Here is a 24327-nt window from a genome sequence, read left to right as displayed (position 1 = left end):
AGTAATATATGACTCCATTCTGGGAGTATACAAGAACCTCAAGTTCTTAAGAGGGACTAGGAGCCTTATACTTTTCCAGAAGTGCTCTGGAAGGCTTAGTAATTCTCTCCAAGTATTCACTGTGAGGTGCAACCGTTGGTGGATGCTGCAGGGATTCCAGGTGAGCAGGCCATAGCCCTGTCTCTACGACCCTTAAAGGAAATGAGACAGATATAACATGAGGCAAAACCTGGCAGTTACCAGGAGAGGTTCATAGAGGTCCAAAGTAGAGAAAGATATTCTGCTTGGTGGCTGGGGTGTGGTGAACAGGAAACATTTTACTAAGGTAGTGGCATTTGAAATGACCCTTCAAGACTGATGGGGTTTTAGCCAGTGGTAGTAGAGCACGTAGACAGTTTTTGGTTTTTGTGGGTTTTTTTGGTGGCTGGCTGGATAGACAGTTTTTATATGCAAGGTTTGATTTGTCTGCAAACATACACACGAGTGAATGTTGGGTGGTGCGACAAGATCAGGAACCTCAATACCCTGCCAGTCAGTTCTCAGCGTGGTAGCTCATGGGCAGACTTGAAAGATTTCAGAGTAACAGTGATGGTATTGGAACTGTTCTTTAGGGAGATGCAAATGAAGGTGGCTCACAGGTAGGATTTTGGGGGAGAAGCTGCAATCAGGAGAGCCAGTTAGGAGACTGTTACAGCTCTCCCCAGTTGGAAGAAGTGCGGGTATGGCTTAGAGATGCTTGTGAATCTACAGAGGGGAGGCCACAGGACTAGACTTCTCTTTAGATGCAGACCTGGGCCATTGGAAGACTGATTGTACCACTGAAGACTGGGGGAAAGGGTAAGTCATGAGAAATGAGGGTGCCCTTTGTGATGTCCACCCATTTGTCTCTAAATGTGTTCTCCCTCCTCCCATTCTCATAAAGAATGATTCTGACTTCTCTGCTCTTTCTGTGGAAATTTTTCTTTGGCATAAATCTTGTGGTTTGAGTCAGATGCTGATTTCTTTGGTCCTGACGATAGCCTCCCACCTGCCTCAGCTTGGAGGGTGGGAACTCTCATTAGCTTTGATAGAAGGCAGTACACACAAGACTGGGTGTGATCTCTAGACTCCTTTAGCTCTTCCACCAGGGGCCAATGGGGACTGGGGAAGAGAGGAATGGAAAGGTCCATGTATGTAAGTAGCTTTAATGACTTTTTTTTTTGAGTGGCTGGCTGGTAAGGGGATCTGAACCACTGACCTTGGTGTTAAAAGGCTGTGCTCTAACCAACTGAGCTAACCATTTACTTATTTATTATAAATGCTTTTTGAATGAATAAAACAGTACAGCTTATTTACTCTGTTTTCGTGTTGGTAATTCTTGGAACTAGGTATTAATTTTTAAATTTTCTATAGGCATCTGTGGACCAAACAGTCGCTCCAGTGTTGGATGGCACTGGTTTGGGGGTAAGCACAGGCCAATCCGTGGACAGAGGCAACAACCAGACCTTTGGGAACTCTCAGAACACAGGAGAACAGGGCTTCCCCTCTGCAAACTCCAGTGATAGCAGGTAGGGTTCAGAATGGCCGAATTCATGCTTCTGGGGAGTGGGGACAGCCTAACCCCAAAGGCTGCAGAGGTTGGGAGTCCAAAGCTTTAGGCCAAGTTCTGACTCTGTCACAAATCATATGTGGGCTCTGGGCTAGTCAGTCTTTATCCACACCTGTATGATGGGACTAAATTGCTGTGCCCTGCCTTCCACATAGGACAGCTAAGAGGTTCCAACAGACACAGAAAAGTATCAGGCACCACGCAGGAGGGCTTCTGGAAGGGGGCCCAGACCAAATCTGTCCTGTTCACTATGGCACCCTTGGTATGGTACCTTGCATATGATAGCATGTATTCAATAAGGAAATAACATACATTAGCTTCACAGCAATCCTAAAAGACAGGACTAATATCATTCCTGATATTTAGATGAGGAAACTAAGGCCAAGAAAAGTTAGAGGCCCTACAGCTGGTTAGTGACAATACAGGTATTCTGTCCCTAGTGCTCTTACCGTGTTATCTAGCACTCTCTAGTTAAGATTTAATGAAGCAACATGTGATAGGCCCTTGTGACAAAACCAGAGCAGTCCAGGGAGATTTCTTGGAAATGGTTGGTCCTGAGGCATATTATTAAAAGGGGAGATGCTTATTAAGGGTGCATTTGGACACAAAACCACTCTGAATTCTTTTTTTTGATGTGTATATTTTGGAAGTAGGAAACCCCCTATGAAATATCTGCAGGATATAGCTGTCTAGAATTTGTCTGAATGCCTTCAGTGTCTGTATTGTCCTGGTTTACAGCTCTGTAAGAAGTAGGAAGTGTTCCTAATAGATGTGCTCTTGACCCTGTGTGTGCCTTCTTGCTTTATTGATTAGACACTCTATGTTACAGCTCTCAGCAGCTGGCGGCAAATTCCTTGACCTCATCCTCCACCCTGGTGGAGATCCTGGAAGCCATGAAGCACCCCTCGTAAGTGGCTGTCACAGTTGTGAGTGCAGGGGCAGGAGGTCCCAAAGGCCTGTGCCACACAGTGCTTGGGCAGTGTGGTTTGGTGGATTCATACCTGACTCTGCTGCTCATGAGCTGTGAGACCTTGGGCAAGTTACTTGATCTCTCTGAGCTTCTGTTACCTTGTAAAATGGGATTTTTGAAAAAGTGGTTAAGTCACAAGCTTGATGTAAGGATTAAATGAAATAACTTTGTGAAATACGTAGTGTAACGCCTGACAAGTATAGGTATTCTCCAAATGTCAGTTCCCTTCTGCTCCCCTATTCCCCCTGTAACACCTTCTTTTGTCCTATCATGGGGATTTCTCTGCATCTAGGAATAGCATAGAGAAATTGTTTTATGGCGGTCCTCGCTTCAGGTATTTTGCTTTAGTGGGAGTCCCTTCTTTTTCATTTTTTCTGTCTGCTTGTTGCCACTGTCACACATACACCCTGCTCCCTGCTCACCACGTTGGAACCCAGGACAGGAGTCCAGCTGCTCTCTGAACAGAAGGGCCTCTCACCATGCTGCTTCATCAGTGCTGAGGTGGTACACTGGCTGGTGAACCATGTGGAGGGGGTCCAGACACAGGCAATGGCCATCGACATCATGCAGGTAAGACAGGAAGGCAGGGCTGCAGAGCTGTCTGCTCAGGTCCCCATGCAACCAGGGCCTAGTGAGGATCTGTTTCTAATAAGTGTGAGACCTATCTGGAATTGATGAAAAAGGATGTCTTGTTTTGAAATACACTATACCTTGACTCAAATTTGACAGAATTTATCATGTGAACTGAAAGGTTCTGGACAGAATCTGTGTAGTTTTGAACCTAAGAAAAGTCTGTGAAAAATTTTCAGGGAACACTCTCCCTGTGACCGCAAGCCACCATATTCCCCTGGTCAACAACCGAGGCTGGATTCAAGGCTTATTCAAGACCCGAGGCTGCATTCAAGGCTCTGCCTCAGGAGCCTTCTGACACCCTGTACTACTCTGTCAGAGCCCTTAAACAACAGAGTGAAGAATTTGTCTGTATCTCATTCATCTCCTGCCTAAACTGCTGGCTGCCTGTTATTGTCCATTTCCATATCATCAGGGTCCAGCATGCTGCTTGGCACATGGTAGGCACTTAGCACCACATTGCTGAATTTACACTGTTCAGACCTGGCATTAAACATGAAAGTAGAGAAATGGGAAAGGTCCAGTTGACTGAGCCAGTTCATGCCATCCTGTCCATGCGGAGGCCCCTGCTGAAAATCAGTACTGTTTGCTGATCAGCTGGATTGTCATCACGGAAATGTAAAATCAATAACTGATTTGAATAAGCGTATAATACTCAGTTCTCTCTTTGAGGGTCTCAATGTGCTATTTTGCATAGCCTTTCCCTGATATCTTTATATACTCCTACCTCTTTGAGAATACTGTTTCCTTGTTCATATAATGTAATGCCACTACAACAGATGAAATGAATGAGCTGGAGGTACATGTACCAACATGGATAAATATCAGAAGCATGATGTGAACTGAAAACCAATTTATTATGCTCTTTATTTAAAAATTATAATCCCACAAGAATACCTCATATTCTCTATCAGTACATGTCTATATAATAAAATTATTAAAACATGCATGAGAGTAATGTTACACTAACCATTTATTTCTGGGAGAGAGGAAGAGGAATGGCACTTGGGAGCATCCATAGAGATTTTTTTTTTTAAATCAAAAGATTTGAAGTCAGTATAGTAAAATGTTAAATTAAGGGCAACTCTGTGGCTCACTTGGGAGAGTGCGCCATTGGGAGCGCAGTGGCGCTCCCGCCACAGGTTCAGATCCTGTATGGGGATGGCTGGTGCGCTCACTGGCTGAGCGTGGTGCGGGCCACACCAAGCCAAGGGTTACGATCTCCTTACTGGTCACAAAAAAAAAAAAAAAAAAGTTAAATGTATTAAAGCAGAATAGTGGTATACCTGGATTTTCTTTATGCTTTTCTATGTGTTTGAAATATTTGATGATATTATGAGTGTACACTTTCTAATATAACTTAAACCAGGCACAACATTTAACAAGGTATAATCATCATGTCTAGTCATGGAGTGGAGGGAGGGTCTCCTCAGTGCTCCTCTCACTCCCTTGGCTCCAGTGCATGACTGAGATGTAGTCTCTTAAGATGTCCCTCTGTGGGAATTTCAGAGTTTCAACGTCTCTCCTAGAAAATGCTGGAAGAACAGCTCATCATGCATGCATCTGGCGAAGCCTGGCGGACCTTCATCTATGGCTTCTATTTCTACAAGATAGTTATGGACAAAGAGCCCGACCGAGGTCAGAGCCACAGCGAATGCGGTTGCCCACAGAGGCGGGTGTTCTTCCTGACTTGCTCTTTCACATGATGGTGCTTCTTGAGCTCTCTGTGTGATTTTGTATTCTGAGTTGACAGATCTGTCAACTTCCTTGAGCGTTTGTACTTAATTTAAGCATAACTGGAGTGACAAGGGTTTCTTTAGCTACAGCATGTTCTTGGTGAGGACAGTGTGGGTGGAAGATAAACCTAAGAGAGGCCAAGGGACCTGGTGTGAGGAAATTCCCACGGGTCACTTTTTGGTAGCTGTTTTTAATTATAGCACCTCTCCCCACCCCTACCCCCAGTGCAGGTAGTTCTGATTATAACATGATGAATTCCAATTTGTGATTTATAGCACTTGCTGGGTCTCCAGAGTCCATTCTTCCCCTAGGAAGACTATGAAATTTTCCAAGATATATTTTAAGTTATTTATTTATTTATTTATTTATTTATTTATTTATTTATTTATTTATTTATTTATTTATTTATTTATTTATTTATTTATTTATTTATTTATTTATTTATTTATTTATTTATTTATTTATTTATTTATTTATTTATTTATTTATTTATTTATTTATTTATTTATTTATTTATTTATTTATTTATTTATTTATTTATTTATTTATTTATTTATTTATTTATTTATTTATTTATTTATTTATTTATTTATTTATTTATTTATTTATTTATTTATTTATTTATTTATTTATTTATTTATTTATTTATTTATTTATTTATTTATTTATTTATTTATTTATTTATTTATTTATTTATTTATTTATTTATTTATTTATTTATTTATTTATTTATTTATTTATTTATTTATTTATTTATTTATTTATTTATTTATTTATTATTATTTTTTTTTTTCCTTTTTGTCTTTTTTCGTGACCGGCAATGGATCGCAACCCTCAGTGTCGCGCCCGTACCGGACCGGGACTGTACCGGACCGGGACCGGCAACGGGATCGCAACCCTCGGTGTCGCGCCCGCACCCTGCTCAGCCAGTGAGTGGCCGGTCTGTATGTGGGATCCGAACCCTTGGCGGGAGCGCCGCCGCGCTTCCCAAGCGGCGCACTGTAGCAGTGCGCCACCGGGCTGGCCCCTATTTATTTATTTATTTTTTTTATGAGGAAAAGTAATCCCCTAAAGGGCAACAATTTATAGCATGGTCAGAGCTGGCTGGCATAACTCCGGATTCAGACCAGCATTTCCAGGACACCCAGAGCACGTGGGGAACCTTGGCTGCAAGTGACCCTCATCCTGCAAACAGGTGGTTTCTGTACCTCTGGGTTTAAGAAATCCTACGTGAAATAGCTAGTGACACTCACTGTGCTGTTTTATCCAAGGACATGTCGGAAGTGGGCCTGTGAGGGTCTTTTTTCCTTGTAGTCGCTAGGATGTTCGTCAACACCTTTTCCCTAGTTTTTTTTTTTTTTTTTTGCTGGCTGATATGGGGATCCCTTAAATCCTAAGTTTGACCAATGGATACCTATTTTACCTTCAAGTGGGAAAAAAACAGGTTAACAGGTTACCATTATATTCTCTGAAGTAGAAGTATGAAACTGAGGATAAAATTTTTTTTAGTTGAAGTTAAGTTCATATAACATAAAATTAATCATTTTAAAATGAACAATTCAGGGGCATTTAGTATATTTACAGTGTTGTGCAGCCATCACTTCTCTCTAGTTCCAGATGATATTCATCACGCCAGGAGGAAACCCTGTACCCATTAGCAGTCACTCCCCAGCCCTCCCTCCTCCTTCCCTCTAAAAATTTGCCTGTTCTGGACATTTCATATCATTGGACTCATACAACATGTGGTCTTTTGTGTCTGGCTTCTTTTACTCAGCATAGTGTTTTCAAGGTTCATCCATGTTGTAGCATGTATCAGTAACAAAATAAGCATTTGTGCCTCTGCTTTTCCCAGTGGCCATGCAACAGCCCGCCTCCACCTGGCACACGGCAGGGGTGGATGACTTTGCCAGTTTCCAGCGCAAGTGGTTTGAAGTGGCCTTTGTGGCAGAAGAGCTCTTGCACTCCGAGATTCCTGCCTTCCTCCTGCCCTGGCTGCCCAGCCGGCCAGCCTCCTATGCAAGCAGACACAGCTCCTTTAGCCGCAGTTTTGGAGGACGGAGCCAGGCGGCTGCACTTTTAGGTAGATGCCTAACCCAGTTGAGGTCTGGGGAGGCACTGGTGAGTGGCTGGGGGAGGGTGATGGCCAGGGAATGATGCCACATGGACTGGGGTGAGAGCCACTGTGGCTGTCGCACTAGCTACTGTGTCCGTGGGTGCCTGTGCTGGCTTCCACTGGCTGAGTGGGTCCAGCTTCATTATTGTCCTCACCAGCAAACAGTGTTTATCACCTCTCGAATCAGATGCATGGTGCCAAACCTGCATGTATAGGAGAGAATAGAAAATGTGACCACTTTTCCCAAGAGGTTCTCAGTGAGCACCAGCTCACTGCAGGTTGTTTCTGCCAGAGGGCTTCTCTTGAACTGTAGCATCCTAGGATCTCAGAAGAGGAGGAACTTAGAAGGTCATCCATTCCAGACACTCATGCTGGGCATGAATACTTCCTCCTTCCTTTCTCTCCAAATATGCTTACCACATTGAGGGATGTAAGCTAGAGTTCTCCCCTCCTCTCCACAGTTCCTGCAGCATTAAGATAGGAGTGAACACCTGCTTATTGAAAGGTAGTGACCTCTGATAAGAAATGGTTACTCTGGAGGACCCAACTGATGGGTTGAGAATACATGCTCTGGGCGAGGTACCATGGTAACATAGACCAAATTCCAGTAAAATTCTGGTATGTTTGCCTATAAATATCCAGCTAATTGGAATTCTTACTTAGCTGGTAGAATGGAAACGTTGATAGTCATCACAGTTCTGGGCCTCTGATTCACTCAGATCTGGGTGTGGCTCTGACTTCACCTTACACCCTCACCCCAGCATCGCCCAGTGTTGTGTATGAGGAGTGAAGGGGTGGAGAGGACAGGACAGAACCATGCAGAGTGGCTCCTCCTCCTTTCACCCAGGCAGTCATGACTTAGACCTTCTCTCTTTTGTTGCATTTCTAATTCTCTACCTCCTTGAAGTCTCTTGGGATCAAAGAGGCCACATACTTCCTGTTTTTTTTTTTTTTTTTTTTTTTTTTTTTTTTACCTATAAATATCCAGCTAATTGGAATTCTTACTTAGCTGGTAGAATGGAAACGTTGATAGTCATCACAGTTCTGGGCCTCTGATTCACTCAGATCTGGGTGTGGCTCTGACTTCACCTTACACCCTCACCCCAGCATCGCCCAGTGTTGTGTATGAGGAGTGAAGGGGTGGAGAGGACAGGACAGAACCATGCAGAGTGGCTCCTCCTCCTTTCACCCAGGCAGTCATGACTTAGACCTTCTCTCTTTTGTTGCATTTCTAATTCTCTACCTCCTTGAAGTCTCTTGGGATCAAAGAGGCCACATACTTCCTGTTTTTTTTTTTTTTTTTTTGTCTTTCTTCGTGTTTGTCTTTCTTCGTGTCCGGCAACGGATCGCAACCCTCAGTGTCGTGCCCGCACCGGACCGGGACCGGCAACGGGACCGCAACCCTCGGCGTTGCTCCCGCACCTCGCTCAGCCGGTGAGCGGGAACCGGTCTGTATGTGGGATCTGAACCCTCGGCAGGAGCGCCACCGCGCTCCCAAGCGGCGCACGGTAGCAGTGCCCCACCAGGCCGGCCCCACATACTTCCTGTTATCCTGGGGTGTTCATTTCCAGCAATCTAAGCCACCTAGAGCACCATCAGGGCCTGAGACCAAAGGCCTTTGAAGACTTGGAATAACAAGCAGCAAGCTTGTGCATTTTATGCCGTAAAGGGCCTATTAGAAGCAGCAAATAAAAGTGCAGGTACCCTGACATCAGTGGGAAGCAAAAGCCAATAGTCCAATAATGAAGGTGGAGTCGGGAAAACTTTCTATTGCAAATATAACAAGCACAGGAACTCAATAAGTATAGTGTTAGTCTTTTATTTATAGCAGTGGATTGCATGTGGGAAGCTTCTCAACTTAAATTTTATGCCCTTTTAAATCCTACTCTTTCCTTACAGATAGAAATTAAGAATTTTCATCTTTTCCAAGGAACAAGGAGCTAAGCCTGGAAGCTAGGTGCTTTCAGATATATACTGAAGAGAGTCAAAAAGTCAACCTCCGACTCTCTTCAAGGTTACTTTCTGAGACAGATGCAATGAGTTACTTTAAATAAATATCGGATCATGTATGGTGACACTTTATTTGCCTGACAGCTAGAGGAAGCAAAAGGTTTCTGAAGAACCCAAATAAATGCTACAAATTTAAGTGTCACCCGGTTGTAATGAGAGGCCTTGGATCAGCATATAGAGCCTATTTACTCTTACTGAGTTCTTACAATTTTGGCTACAGGTCACTCAGTAACACCCAGATAAGAGGCAGAGAATTAGGGGCATGTAACGTCAGCAGGTGTACTAACACATTTTAGCAAAATGTTTTGCAAAAGAAATGTTACATTTTGGTCCTTTTAAGGTGGGAGGTTACTATCATTTATTTAGAAAACTTTCTTTTCTTGAAAGTGTTCGATAAACAGAATTATTCTAATGTGAATCTTCTGCAGAGTGTAAAACCTTAGAGCAGGGTTTCTCAGCCTCTGCAGTACAGACATTTGGGGCCAGATAATTCTTTGTTGCGGGGAGCTGTGCTGTCCATTGTGGGATGTTTAGCAGCATCCTTGACCTCAACCTGCTAGATACCGGTAGCACCCCCACCACCACCCATTATGACAGAATGTCTCCTGATATTGCCAAATATCCCCTGGGTGGTGCAAAGTTGCCCCAGTTGAGAACCACTGCCCTAGGGGCAATTGAAGGATTCCAGTAAGGAGCCAAGATTGGAGAGCTCAGCAAAACCTGAGAGGCTTTGAAACTCTCCAGAGTCAGTAACTTCTCTAAGCAGGTGTGAGGTTGAAGTGTCGTAACAGGTGTTTTCAGAGCTTGAGGGTAGAATGAATGGTCAGAGTGGGAACTGAGATGATAGGGGAGAGTGATATTCTCTGCTATGTTCTGGTCCCTGGGCTCCTTTCGTCCATTTAGCGGTGGTGATTGTGGTTGCTTCAGCCCCGCCTGTCATGGTGCAGTGGTAATAACAACATTAATGCTGTGATTCCTAGAGCATTTGTGTGTCAGGCACTGTACTAAGCAGAAAATTATCTCATTTAATCTTCATCTTAGTCCTGTGATAGATACTATGATTTATGTTTTAGAGTTCAAGAAATTGAGGCTCAGAAAGGTGAGGTAATTTGCCCAAAGCTCTGCATCTACTAAATGCTAGAGCTGGAGTTTATTCTCATGGTTGCCTGGCCTGATGCCTGAGCTCTAGTCATACTGCACTTCAACCTCAGGAAGACAAAAGTCAAAGCCTGTCAGGACCTCAGGTGATTTGCATGATGGCCCACATCCAGGGCTCCTGTCCTCAAACCAGGTCCCAGCCCCTTGCTACAAAACTGCAGCTCTCTTAGTGTGGCTTTTCTTCCCCTTCCTGCCACCCCAACTGGTCTTTTCAGCATGTTCCCTCCAGTCCTGACTCCAACAACTCTTTGACCCCCACCAGGACCTACAACAATTGATCTTGTCACCTTTCTGTTCTCCCTCACCCGCCTCATTTTTCCACTTCTCTCGTTACATGGCTTAGAGCCACCAAGCCTCTAACCCCTGCTCCCTAACCCCACCTTCAGTGTCCTGTGTCACTGAGAAAACTGAAGTAATCAGGAGTAAACTTCAGATTCACACTTGCCCTTGCTGGTAGCTGTGTCTGTCCCCACTCCTCAGCCTTCCCCCCTACACTGTGGATGCACCACACCTGGTCCTGTCTGAGGCCAGTGTTTCCAGTTGTGCACAAGACCCCAGCCTTTACAGTGCTGGGGCAGCACTCTGACAGTCATCCCCTCTCTCTGAATGCTCCCTCTCTGCAAAAGCATCCCTGTCAATCTACTATAGGCACACACTCTCTACTCTTGGCAAAAGCAAAAAAGCTCAGCCTGCTCCTCTGAGCTTGCACATATTTACTGGCTTGCCATATTTTTCTGTCCCCAAAGTAAACAAGTTAGTTCTCATGGAACTTAAGTAATGACTTAGTGAACTCACCAAAAACTGCAACTCAGCTGGGCTCTCCTCCTTGTCAACATTTTAAGCCTGCTGGAAGTATCTGTACCGTCACCTCTAACCCCTGAAGGAATAGTGTCCAAGACCAGAGAGCAAAGCTTTCTTTCTTTGATTTGGGATATTGAGTAAAGAGTTAGTGTAGTGGTGTCATGGATCAGGAACATGAGGCAGAGACAGAATCTAGTTTTGATGAGCCTTTTAGCATTGGACCAACCAAGTTCTTTAGCCTTAAGTGTCACAGACAGCCAATCAGTGTCCATGGGAGTCATAGACAGACTTCACATTGAGCACTGATGAGCTCTTGGCTTATGCTGGAAGGAAAGAATAACAGGAGGAGAGATACAGGTCAGGTGGCTAAAGGAGGAGGAAACAGTGCAAGTCCGTCGTCCTTTCTCATCCATGCTTCTTTTGGCCTCACCCCTCCTCTGTGAGCAGCTGGGCTGGTTCCATCTCAGTATGCAGACAAGGGACTAAACCAGAAGTGAAGCAATGCTCTCAGAGACACCTGGCTAGTAAATAGCAAAGCTTAGATCTTCTGACTCCAAATCAAGACCTTTTTCTATTTTGCATGTTCTAGTTTTGAGAGAATGGTAAGTGGTGCACCTGGCAGTTGAATATCAGTTTGCCCGGATGCCATTCAGTGCCCTGGCTGGAGCTCCCATACCTCCCAACAGAAGCTTGTTAATATTGCTGACTCAGGAGCCATTTTATCCTTGTCAGTGATAAAAGCCACTCAGGGCTTCTCCCTGCACACCCCAGAACTAAGCTGACTACTTCAAATTAAAAAAAATAAAAAGTCAGTGAACTCATGGTTGCATGGCAGACTGAGGGGCAGATAATAGTTTATAGAAACTCTAGGTCTGGCAATGCCCAGCCAGGCAGAGAAGAGCCCTGATGTTTTCTTTACTTCTGAGCCTAGTTCAGATCTTTGGTCAGGAACTTGATTGTCTGACAGTCTCTAAAATATCCCTATCTTGGGTTGAGTAGGATTTCTGAGCAGGGACCCCAGATAGGATGAGCAAGTTTGGTACTGACCCAGAATCCTTGAGCAACCCTCTGATGGTGGAACAAGGTGTTAAGCTTCATTATGAGGTTTCATTTCTTGAGAAAAGGTTATAAAACTATTGCCTTCCTGGGTTGAACCCAGAAAAGCAAGATTTCTTCCTCATTGTGGTCTAGGCTATTATCTAATTGTGCCCCTTCTCAGGTCACTGAAATTAGAAGATTGGGGTTCACCTTGGCTGAGGTTCTGCCCCTGTGATCTGGGCCAGGGTATCTCCCCTCCCCTGGCTGCCGTTTCCTCCACTGTAAATGAAGGGATTGGATTAGATTAGGGGGACGCGAACTACAGTTTAACCAGCCAAATCTGGCCTACCATTTGTTTGCTTGTTTTATAAATAGACTTTATTTGCTTATTAGATCAGTTTCAGTTCACAGCAAAATTGAGTGGAAAGTTCCCATTTATCACTTGTCCCCACACACACCCAGCTTCCCCCACTATCAACATCCACCACTAAATGGTACATTTATTACAGTCTATGAGCCTGTGTTGCCACATCATTATCACCCAAAGTCCATGGTTTACAGTAGGGTTCTCTTTCGGTGTTGTACAGTCTATGAGTTTGGACAAACGTATGACATATATCTACCATTATAGTATCATACAGAATAATTTCACTGCCCTAAAAAAAAAAGTCATCTGTTTTTATAAATAAAGTTTTATTGGAACATAGCTGAGCCCATTCATTTGCATAATGTCTATGGCTGCTTTTGCACTATAATGGCTGAGTTGAGTAGTTGTAACAGAAGCCATATGGCCTAAAAACCTTAAATATATATTATCCATTTACAGAAAAAGATTATCAATCCCTGTAATAGATAATTTCTAGGAAACTTCTGGAATCTGTGTTTTTCTATTAAGCAATTATGCAGTTTCATATCTGGATGCTTAGTTGTTCTTCCTCCTTTTCCCTCTCTTGGGGCCTATCTGTGACATAGCTGCCACTGTCCCAGAGCAGAGAACTGTGACCCTGGATGTTGACGTGAACAACCGCACAGACAGGCTGGAGTGGTGCAGCTGTTATTACCACGGCAACTTCTCCTTGAACGCAGCCTTCGAGATCAAGCTACACTGGATGGCAGTGACAGCTGCAGTGCTCTTTGAGATGGTGAGAACCTTCACGGGTGTGTTTGGGGCCTTTGGCTCACCTCGCAGAGGGACATGGGGGATGCTTAGTAGAGGTTCCTGTCACTTATTTTTCAGTTCAGGCTCCTATTACCTTTCACCTAGACTATTGGAATAGTCTTTAGAAAAAAGCTAAATAGGCTGGCTGCCTAGCTCAGTTAGTTAGAGTGCGGTGTCAAGGGTTCGAATCCCCATACTGGCCAGCACCAAAAAGAAAAACAATTTAAAATAGTAAAAAATTCAAATGGTCAGAAAGGGTATATAGATCAGGATTTCTCAATTTTGGCACTACCAGCATATGAGACTGGATAATTCTCTGTTGTGGGGGGCTGTCCTATGCATTGTAGAATATTGAGTAGTATCCCCAGTCTCTACCTACTAAATGCGAGTAGCACATTCTCAGCTGTTATGACCAAAAATGTCTTCAGATCTTGCCACATGTCCCCAGGGAGGGGGGATGATTGCCCCCTGTTGAAAATCACTGGTCTAGAGTGAAAAGTAAGTCTCTCTCCCATCCTTGTTCCTTGGGACTTCCTCTAAAAGCAGCCACCACTACCACTTTGTTGAGTATACTCCCAGAGAGATTCTATGCATGTACGAAGGTACTTCATGTAAAACCATGTTAGTTACTGCTTTTTAACAGAGAGATGGTAGCATAGGATACATACTATTTACATTGCATTTTTTCCATTGCCTATATGTCTTCCATGTCAGTACAAATAAGTCTGCCTTGGTTTTTTGTTTTTGTTTTGCCTCATTGTTATTAAAGGCTGCAGAATATTCTATTATTTTTTTGTACCATGGTTTACTTAATCGGTCCCCTGTTAATGAACATCACTACTTTTAGCTCATTGGTTCTCAATCATGGGCAGTGTTGCTCCCCAAGGGCATTTGGCAATATCTGGAGATATTCCAGGAGGAAGGGGTATGCTACTGGCATCTAGTGGGTAGAGACCAGGGGTGCTGCTCATAATCCTACAATGCACAGGACAGCCCCTACAACAAAGAATTAACCAGTCCAAGATGTCACGAATGCTGAGGTTGAGAAGCCCTGGTCTTCCTGCCTGTCTTTCTTCCTTTTAATTCATCTTGGCCTGCCTCTCTAATCAGACCATTCATTGTTCCCACACTAAGCTATCCCTGGCCATGCCGCGTCCCCAGTCCCGGTACCTGTAGAATAAACACTCCTTAGCCAAGCTGTCAGTATCTTCCAGGAGCTGTCATTAACCATCTTTACAGTCTACTACTCCTTTTTATACACTTTCCCATTTACCCAAAAAGAATATTTTTCTGTGGCTTCAACTGAGTCCTGCTCCGTTCCAACACCAGCCCAAGCATCTCAAAGCACAGCTGAGAGCAGCTGGAAAATTCAAAATGAGTTTACTAAGAGCTAGGAGATGACAAAAGAGAAATGAGCACAGCATTGGCTGGCAAGGTTTTTTTTGTCTAGAGCTCATAGGCCAGTTTTGTCCCCTAAGACATGGTATTCTGGAGGAGAGATTTGTCCAGGTCTGTCTGCCCAGCTGCTTCCACATGGCATTAGCATCTTTGGATACCACTCCCTCGGAGGGACACTCATCTGGGAAACATCCTTAAGGTCTAGATCAAAAAAGTTGATTGTTGGGAGGGAAGGGGGAGAGGGAGGAGGGAGGGAGGTTTCGGTAATGGGCCACAATAATCAACCACATTGTATATCGACAAAATAAAATTAAAAAAAAAAAAAAAGTTGCCCAGCTGCTTGTCCTGCTTAACTTCCAGAGTGTACCATCTCTTCCCCAGCGGTTTGACACTGGGATGACCTGCAGGCAAAATTAGCCCTCTGACCCAATAGGCTTAAGCATTCTCCTTGCAGGCCCTACCAGATAACCATATCTCAAAACAACATGACCACAGCATTCATAGACACACACATATAGCTACACTTGGGCAGGAAGAAGAGTATTTATTTTCTCTGAAGAATTTAGCAACTATCTTTATTATTATTTTTTTTTTTTTCCCCTTTTTGTCTTTTTTCGTGACCGGCAACGGATCGCAACCCTCAGTGTCGCGCCCGCACTCGGCCAGGACCGGCAACGGGATCGCAACCCTTGGTGTCGCGCCCGCACCTCGCTCAGCCAGTAAGCGGCCGGTCTGTATGTGGGATCCGAACCCTCGGCGGGAGCGCCGCCACACTCCCAAGCGGCACACTGTAGCAGTGCGCCACCGGGCCGGCCCAGCAACTATCTTTAAAAAGCACACTTTTTGGGCCGGCCCCGTGGCGCACTCGGGAGAGTGCAGCGCTGGGAGCACAGCGACGCTCCTGCCGCGGGTTCGGATCCTATATAGGAATGGCCGGTGTGCTCACTGGCTGAGCGCGGTGCGGGTGACACCACACCAAGGTTTGCGATCCCCTTACCGGTCACAAAAAAGACAAAAAAATAAATAAATAAATAAAATAAAAATAAAAAAATAAAAAGCACACTTTTCACATCTATTCATGTAAAACCCATTGAAAGCTGCTAATCCCTTCAACATTATTTTAAGTTTTTAAAACTTTCTCATGTAGGTTATTATTTTAAGGCAATGTCCAAATTTGTTATACATCAGATTTTATTAGGATAAATATTACATAAAATAAAAAGGTTGTTGACTAAGCCTCAGGAATTATTTTGGTTAAACGGAGATCTTGGTTTTTTGTTGTTATTGAATTGTTGTTGCTATGAATGTTTCTAGGAGAAAAGCTAAGAGCGGTTCCCTTCAATTTTTTATATAATCATACTTGTTTAAGTCAGGGTATGGCCCAAACTGTATTTTTTTAAAATAATATTTGACAGAAATCTCATCTGTTTCCATCAACTTTTTAAAAAATATACATCATTTTTATAGTTTAAAAATAGTATCTCAAGAACTAGAAAATTGCCATTGTTCCCTAAGAAAATGTTGTTGATGGGAAGTTTGTCTTGATGTTCTCAATCTTCAGGCAGATGGCTTTTGAGCATTTGCTAGAGAGTGGCTCTCATTCTGTCAGGTCAGGGCGTATTGCTTTTGGCCAGAGGCCACCACAGTTATCTCCTACCCTATGTCATGTTCCTCTCAGACAGCCTGAGTGGATTGTTTTCCTGTTTGGTACTTTGCACTTAACTAAATTCCTGATAAAGGACAGAATTTGAAGAACTTAACCTATATCCTGTGACCTTCCTTTGACATCCCATAGGATGAGAAGTGTTTCAGCTCTGTCTAGTCTATTCCTTCCCAAACACTGACATTGCAGAAGCCTGGGCCATGAAGAAGAGCTATGGGCTTAATTCTCAGTTTTTCTAGTATTTGTCAGGAGGTTAAACTGTGCTCTTTCCTGTCCGGGACTGGTTTGGAGCCAGTGATTGTGAGTAAGTGAACACACCAATCAATATGCATATTGCTGCTCTGGCAGGTTTGTTCCTTTGGAAGTATTTTCTCTTGTCTGAAAAAACTTGGAAATAACACTGTTTGTTTCTGTACTTTCCACCAGGTCCAAGGTTGGCATCGAAAAGCCACCTCCTGTGGCTTTTTGTTGGTCCCAGTTTTGGAGGGTCCTTTTGCCCTGCCCAGTTACCTGTATGGCGATCCCCTTCGAGCCCAGCTCTTCATTCCGCTCAACATCAGCTGCTTGCTCAAGGAGGGCAGTGAGCATCTGTTTGATAGTAAGCAGTACTCCTCTCTGGAGGTTCTGTCTCAGTGAGTAAGGCCCCTTCCCCTCATCAAGGACACCTCTCTATGTATGTGACATGGGCTAGTGAAAGAAAGAGCCTTCCAATGGGGGGCCAAAAGGATTGGTTTTAATCCTGTTCTTCACTTAGTGCCTGGGTAACCCAGAACAAATCATTTAATGTCTCTGAACCTTGAGTTCCAAATTTCTAAAATGGGAGTGGCTAGAGCTGCCTTACCAACTCAGGAAGGCTGTCATAAGGCTTGGAGCAGGGGCCGGCCTGGTGGCGCACTGCTACAGTGCGCCGCTTGGGAAGTGCGGTGGCGCTCCCACCGAGGGTTTGGATCCCACATACAGACCGGCTGCTCACTGGCTGAGCAAGGTGCGGGAGCAACACCGAGGGTTGCGATCCCGTTGCCGGTCCCGGTCCGGTACGGGCGCAACACTGAGGGTTGCGATCCGATGCCGGTCACGAAAAAAGACAAAAAAAAAAAAAAAGGCTTGGAGCAGAGTGGGGGGTGAGAGAGGATGTTATGGACTGTAAATCACAAGTGATGCTGGTATTCTCCCATGCTCACCTTTCATATGCTCCAACCTAACTGGTTTGGGCTGGGGGGATTTGAACCTCACAGGAGGCTTGCATGTGCTGTTTGTACAAAAGGGCCCCAAAGGGGGGGCATTGAAAGCAAAACAGGAAAGTGTCCTTTTACACAAAGCTGTAGCGTGTCAGCCCCTGGAACAGTACACGTGACTGAAGTCAAACATTTCAAGGAAGGCAAAGCAGAGCAGGAGATTTGGAGGAGAACCGTAGGACCCAGATTAGGGCCTTTCCCTCAGAAGTGGGGTTGTCGACAAGAAAGGGAGCACACAGGGCTTACCCCGACCTGCTGCTCAACCCCAGTCCACCAGAACCCTGAGGACAGGTTTAGGATAGATCAAAGGATGAGCTCTACTTTACACAGCACATCGCTTTTTAATCACCAAGTATTCGTTGCAGGTGAACATGTAAATAGCTCCTAAAACGCTTTCAGTGAGTTCACAGATTATCTTTTTTAAAACAAAAAGCTAGAGTTGATGCTGCTACGTCAGGAGCCCTGTAGTTTCTCAGCTATGGAGATTATAGATGTGAAGGAAGTAACTTTTGACATAAGGGAGATGCTTTCTTCCTGTGTACTTGTAAGTCTGTGACATGGTCAATGTCAGAGAACTCGCCCAGTGAGTGAGGAGGTCTTGCTGGCTGAGATGGGCCACGCTAAGTATTCCTGTACTTTTCATTTGACAGGCTGCTCCCATGGTGCAAACAGCCTTTCTTCCAAAGGCCCATCTGTGTATTCCTTGTTTACACGGAAAGAAGACATTTTTTCTATACAAAATGTCTTCCATTTTTGTATAGACACAATGTCCTAAGTGATGGTTGGGGTTCCAGGTGAGCCCCACAGAGCCCCTCCCCACTGGAGGCCATAGGTTCCATGACATGTAGAGCTTACAGAGCACCCTTTGCACACACACACATTCTCGTTTAACCTCACAGCTTGGCTGAGAGAGGACCATTTATGCAGTCATGAAATGCCAAATGATTGTGTTCATATAGGACCATTTTAAGCCAAGCATATTCTTATACTGTTGTTTTTAATATGTTGAGGGAACAGAGAGATCTTCCCTCGCACCGTCCAGAGACTCTTTTGGGGTTTTTCATCCTCATGTAACAGACAGGATTGCTCACAGGGCTAGCATTGGAGGACATTTTGTGCGAGTTGTTTTTCACTGCCAGTTGTAACCCAGTCTTCAAGACCAGCATCCTCTGTTGGTTGCCATGGTTACAGCTGAAGAAGTGGTCCTAGTTTAAAGGAATAAGGACTTGAATATAAAAATCGATTTTCTCGCTTCTGTGCCTCTTGTTATCTCCGCTTCCTATAACAGTGCATTCAAAATCTTAAAAAATCTGACAAGAATGTACTGCGTGTATTTTTTTTTCCTATTAAAACCAGTCATTTTTTTTTCACTCTTCAGTTGCCCCAAATCCTCAAATCCATCCTAGATAGAAAATTCCAAGTGTGGAAAGAGGAACAAAGCCACTGTAGGCACCACTGACCTTTGGGATGTCTGTGCAGTTGCTGCTCGAGCCCCCAGAACCACCATGCTGACAGCAGCCTTAGCTGTGTTGCCTGTTACTAGTGACAACCTGCCGCAGCCCTCCCACCTCCTCACTCAGCTCCTGGTCCTGAGCAACAGCCTTGCAGGAGTGAAGCTGGAGCAATGAAGTGGTTGATGGTGAAGGGGACTCGTCTGCTCTGCTCCCCTCCCCCAACTGATCACTTTTCAAAAATTCATTTTTATATTTATTTGCTTCAATTTCCCCACCCCTGAAATGAAGCTGGTAATATTGCTATTCCTTGTAGGGAAATGGAAAATTGGTAACATTAAAAAATGAGATTTTTGGGCCGGCCCGGTGGCGCACTGGATAGTGCGCCGCTTGGGAAGCGCGGCGGCGCTCCCGCCCGAGGGTTCGGATCCCACATGCAGACCGGTTCCTGCTCACTGGCTGAGCAAGGCACGGGAGCAACACTGAGGGTTGCGATCTGTTGCCGGACACGGAAAAAGACAAAAGACAAAAAAAAAAAAAAAAAATGAGATTTTTGTTGTCATTGTCATTCTTTAGAAGCAGCTAGCATGCATTTAAAGTTTACATTCTGTTTGTACTTTAATATCATGCTCCTTTCAGCTTTTGGCATAGAAAATCATTTGTCATTAGAATGAGTCTTATATTGATTTCTGGTAGCCCACACTGGCTGCTGAGGACTCATCACCTTTCTAGACCCTACTATAGCTAGCGGGGAGGGATGATGTAAATAAAAAGCTGTCCTTTCTTTGAACCTTGGGAGAGAAGCAGTCTTTCCCAAAGCAGATAGTGCAGAGAAGCAGAGATTAGGCTCAAGGGGCAAGAATTGCCAAGAGTAATGAAGAGTATGGAAGACCAGACCCAGGGAGAATTATAAACCTTGTATGACAACTCAGCCTTTATTCTTTTTTCCATTCAGGCTTTGAACCAGAAACATACTGGGATCGAATGCACCTTTTTCAGGAAGCCATTGCACACAGGTTTGTCCCTTAGCTTGAGGGAATAGTGGGAGGGAATCAGTGTTTATCTTGAATAACAGTTACCAAAGTGAAACCCAGTTTGTTCTATTCCTGGGGAAGGGGATCTATTCTACCAGTGCCAATTTGCTGTTTATCTCCAGCAGGACTCTTTGCCTTGGTTTCAGATATAAGCACTATCTCCTGGGTTTCTGTAGCTGTTTTTCAGACCTCATTACCTTCTTCCAGTTGAGGGGAGAACATAGAACTCTCTCCTTAGCCTCCAACAAGACCCTGAGCCGAGCTTTCTAGGAGATAACGTGAAATGGAAAATTGTAAAATGTGTCAGGAGACTCTCAACAGGTGTTGAAAAGACAATGAATGGTTTAAAAGCAGTAGATGAGTCAGTAGGTATTTCTTGGTACCTTTCTTAGCCTTAGATATCTCCCCCTAGGGCAGTCTAGCAAACCACGCTGTCTCCAGACATCACTAACTTGGTGTCCGATTGCTACTTCATGATGATCATGGTGTAAACCAAGCCTCCTGTTCTCGCTTCAGTGATCCTCTCACTACACCTTCTTTAGTGTCATATCTCCTTGTTCAAGCATCAGCTCTTACACCCCGCACACATATGCTCACACTCACAGCCACAGGGTGAAGTCCAGACTCTTCAGTCTCCTTCCAACAAGTTAGCCCTGTCTTACCTTAGATCTTTTTCTAAGGTCTACCCTTTTGTTCATAGACCTAGCTCAGGTGCTTAGTAAAGGCTGTGGAATGAGCACAAGGGGAGCTGATTTCCTCTTTCTAGTAAGAGGATGTACAAATTTGGGGTAGAAGGCTGGGAGCACAGTGCTCAGTGGGAAAGGGCCTTGATGTGGGAAGGAGATGGGCCTGGTCTATCTCCACCTCCCCCAGTATCTGACTGACGAACCTGGAATTGCCAAGCTTCAGCCCTCGTGGGGCTTTTGGGAGTGTTCTCTGATGTTCCTGGTGAGCCCTCAGAAAACAGTAGTCATTAGGAAGACCCTCCAACTGACAGATTTTTAAGCAGCTCTTACGCTGCTTGCCTCGTACCTCACCGGACAGTTGTTGCACTTTGCCAGCTGGATATCACTTGGGGCATGACCTTTATTGTCAGATCTGCTTTTTTCCTTCATACTGTCCTCCTCCTGGTCCCCCTCAGTCCAGATCCTGGTTATATCTTCTCTAAACTATTGCCCTTTCCTCTTCAGCCTGCTTTTCCAGCCTCCAGTTTCCTCACACATCTTTGACCAGTCCTCTTTATCACTGCACCAGACTGTGCTGTGTGTCCCTTCACCTAAACCCTCTCCCACCTCCCATACCTGAGCTCCTGCCCCCTTCTATACTTGTCAGAATCTTCTTCCTCCAGGGGTTACCAGGTCCTTCCCCTTTCTTCCCAAACACTGTCAGTCAATTACACTATTTGGGGGTCCCTGAAGGGTATGCATTTTCCTCACTTTTGTTTCCTTCCATGATGCCTAGCAAAGTGCCTTGCCCCGTGTAGTTGTTTAATATGTAGCTTCTGTGCTGAGTGGAGTTCTATGTGGGAATGTGGCTCGGAAATGACACATTGGCCCACCTATAAGGTTCATCTCAGAAAGAGCAAGAAAAGTGTCCATCTTCCCTGGACCTCCTTTGCTGTGGCTCCCAGCTCCTCCTTCATCTTCATCTATACAGTTGGGGTGAGATTAGTACAACCCCTACCTAGAGATGGGAGCCCCCTGCCGTCACTGCGATCCTGGCTTGCATTCTCCCCTGGTGAACAGTGAGGTAGCCAGGGACCATGTGGTTAAATAGCATTTTAAAAAATAAAGATCTTGGGCTGGCTTAGCTGGTAGAGCATGGTGCTGACAACACCAAGGTCAAGGATTCAGATCCCCATACCAGGCAGCTGCCAGAAAAAATAAATTAATTAATTAAAAAAAATAAAGGTCTTTTCTGGTGACCTAAGGAAGAAATGAGACAAGAATTCTCTTTGCTCAGGCTGGTCCATGCTGAGTAAATCAATAGCCTTGATTGGAAAATAGAGAGGAAGCAAAGGCAATTTTCTCTACACATGAGAGAATCAGCCTATAAATGAGGGAGCTTGCAGTGTGTATTAGCCTATCTGTTTAATTTGCATATTTGATTTCATGTGTTCCTCAGTAAATAATAATGGAATGCCCCTGTAAAGCTGATGGTTTATATAGAGAATGCACAACTGAGTTCCCCAAGGAACTAGTCCAGGAAAGGAGACAGGTATTTTACCTGCTTTAGTTCACTGCCTTCATTACATAAGCCTCTCAGACTTAGAGAGCAGGAGCACATCTGTTAACACATCCTTAACAGCTCTGAGCAGGGAGAGCAGTAATAAATGTGCTTTATAGAAATAGAAAAACCAGGAATAGAACATGTCATAGATGAAAAATGGCTCCTCCAGCCTATTTCCAGAGCACAGCAAAGCAGAGAGCCCCAGATTGGTGTTTCTCACTTGAGATATGTCATTCCATTTCACTTCAAGGCCTTTATTAAGAACCTTTTTTGTGCTTAGTCTAAGAACTGTACAGAAAGGGAGAGAGGAGTGGCTGAGGTGGATTAAGATAAGAACCCTTCCCTCGAGTATATGGATGGGTGCTACAGCCAACTAGGATGGGAGGTTGATTCTAGCGAGAGGCAGAGGAAAGGTCCAGGACAAGAAGGGATGGGGAGAACCACAGAGGGGATGTCTGCTGGGAGAGCTGGGGCATGCGGCTGGAGGGAGAGGAAGCTGGGCTGAAATGAAGGCTGGATGAGGAGGGCGGGGAGCGGGAGGGCTTTCATTCACTGCAGGGGACCATGGAGATGAAAGGCTGCTGGCTGGGAGGTCTGGAGAGGGAGGTCTGGTGAGTCATGGTATTTTAAGGGGTAGAGGTTTGGGAAGTCATAAAGACACAAATAAGCAGCCTGCATGTTCCATCTTGAAAGAGGTCTTTGCAGATCTCTTTATCTCAGGCTGTCAGAGTCCTTTTAGTCACACTCTCTCCTCTTGTCCCTTTAGCTATGGAGGCCCTAATCAGTGCATTTTCCTGACCTTTCCTTAGGTTTGGGTTTGTGCAAGATAAATATTCTGCCTCTGCTTTTAACTTCCCTGCTGAGAACAAGCCTCAGTACATCCATGTTACAGGTGAGGAGCTACAGGCAAAATGTTGGGCAGGTGGGCCCCTGTGGCTGGCGCATGAACCCTGTGGGGGTCTGGCTTTGTTCACAGTGCTCCCTTACCTTGCTCTGAGTCTGTGGTGGCTGAATCACCTCACCCAACTCCAGGTGCCCTCCTGGTGGCAACACAGGCCCCCCTCTTCCTCTTCAGGAACAGTGTTTCTGCAGCTGCCCTACTCCAAGCGCAAGTTTTCGGGGCAGCGGCGGCGGCGGAACTCCACCAGTTCTAGCAACCAGAACATGTTCTGCGAGGAGCGGATTGGCTACAACTGGGCCTACAACACCATGCTCACCAAGACGTGGCGCTCCAGTGCCACAGGGGACGAGAAGTTTGCTGATCGGCTGCTGAAGGACTTCATGGACTTCTGCATCAACCGCAACAACCGGCTGGTCATGTTCTGGACAAGTTGCCTGGAGAAGATGCATGCCAGTGCCCCGTGAGGCCAGGCTGCACTGGGGTAGAAGTCTGTGCCCATGCTGGGGATGGGGGAGAGCCTTCACCCTCAAACCCAGGATGAAGGGTCCCGGTTAGGCCCTCGGTGTCAGGTATCAGTTTGCCACTGTTGATGAGTGGGGGCCATTGCTTCTTTTCGACACCCCCCCCCCACACACACAAGTGTTCTTCTGCTTGAGGAGAAAGCCTTTGGAAGCAGCTGCAAGTGCCCAGAGCAGGTGGGAGGCACAGACTGTCTGTGGGAGGTCTTCAGTGCCTGGGTAAGGGGGCAGGCCGCCCCCATGAATGTCCTCAGAGAGGGGCTGGCTCCTGTTAGCATCCTTTTCCTCCACCATTTGTGGGGTATTCGGAACAGAATCGCCGCTTCCCACCCAGGAGTGTGCACGGGGTGTAAGATAATATTGTGAAATAGTGTACCATAGATTCACACCAATTGTATATACCTGTACATATCAGAAGCAAATAAAGCTCCATGTGCAGCATCTTTGTCCCTAGCTTGGTTCCCAGCAGTAGCAGTCCCTTCCTGGGCTGGCAGTCATGCCAGGTTGCCCGGGTCATGGTGCTCAATGAGGTAACCACAGCTGGTGAGAGGACTTAAAATTTCACTGGCTTGGAGAGTTTGGCCATGAGTTTCCTGAGAGATTTCTTTTCACAAGCCCTTGGGCAGGAGCAAGGATAGTTCTGGTCAGGACTAATGAGCAGACGGCATAACATTATAGGTAACTGTAGGCTTGT

At 45.1% G+C, this 24327-nt stretch overlaps 1 protein-coding gene across 1 annotated transcript in view; it reads left to right on the top strand.

The window, feature by feature from the left end:
• The window catches only part of DEPDC5 (DEP domain containing 5), a 119065-nt gene extending 94991 nt beyond the window's left edge, over positions 1-24074 (top strand). Inside the window, 10 exon segments of the mRNA XM_008566416.1 lie at positions 1393-1547; positions 2418-2495; positions 2996-3128; positions 4718-4826; positions 6778-7005; positions 13018-13187; positions 16692-16863; positions 19907-19967; positions 23024-23106; positions 23290-24074. Coding sequence (XP_008564638.1) covers positions 1393-1547; positions 2418-2495; positions 2996-3128; positions 4718-4826; positions 6778-7005; positions 13018-13187; positions 16692-16863; positions 19907-19967; positions 23024-23106; positions 23290-23579 — 1479 coding nt within the window. The 3' untranslated portion in view covers positions 23580-24074.
• Positions 24075-24327: the final 253 nt, after the last annotated feature.

This window comes from Galeopterus variegatus, unplaced genomic scaffold (genome assembly GCF_000696425.1).
Source record: "Galeopterus variegatus unplaced genomic scaffold, G_variegatus-3.0.2 Scaffold241, whole genome shotgun sequence".
In the NCBI taxonomy this organism is placed as follows: domain Eukaryota; kingdom Metazoa; phylum Chordata; class Mammalia; order Dermoptera; family Cynocephalidae; genus Galeopterus; species Galeopterus variegatus.
This window is presented reverse-complemented; position numbering and strand designations above follow the sequence as displayed.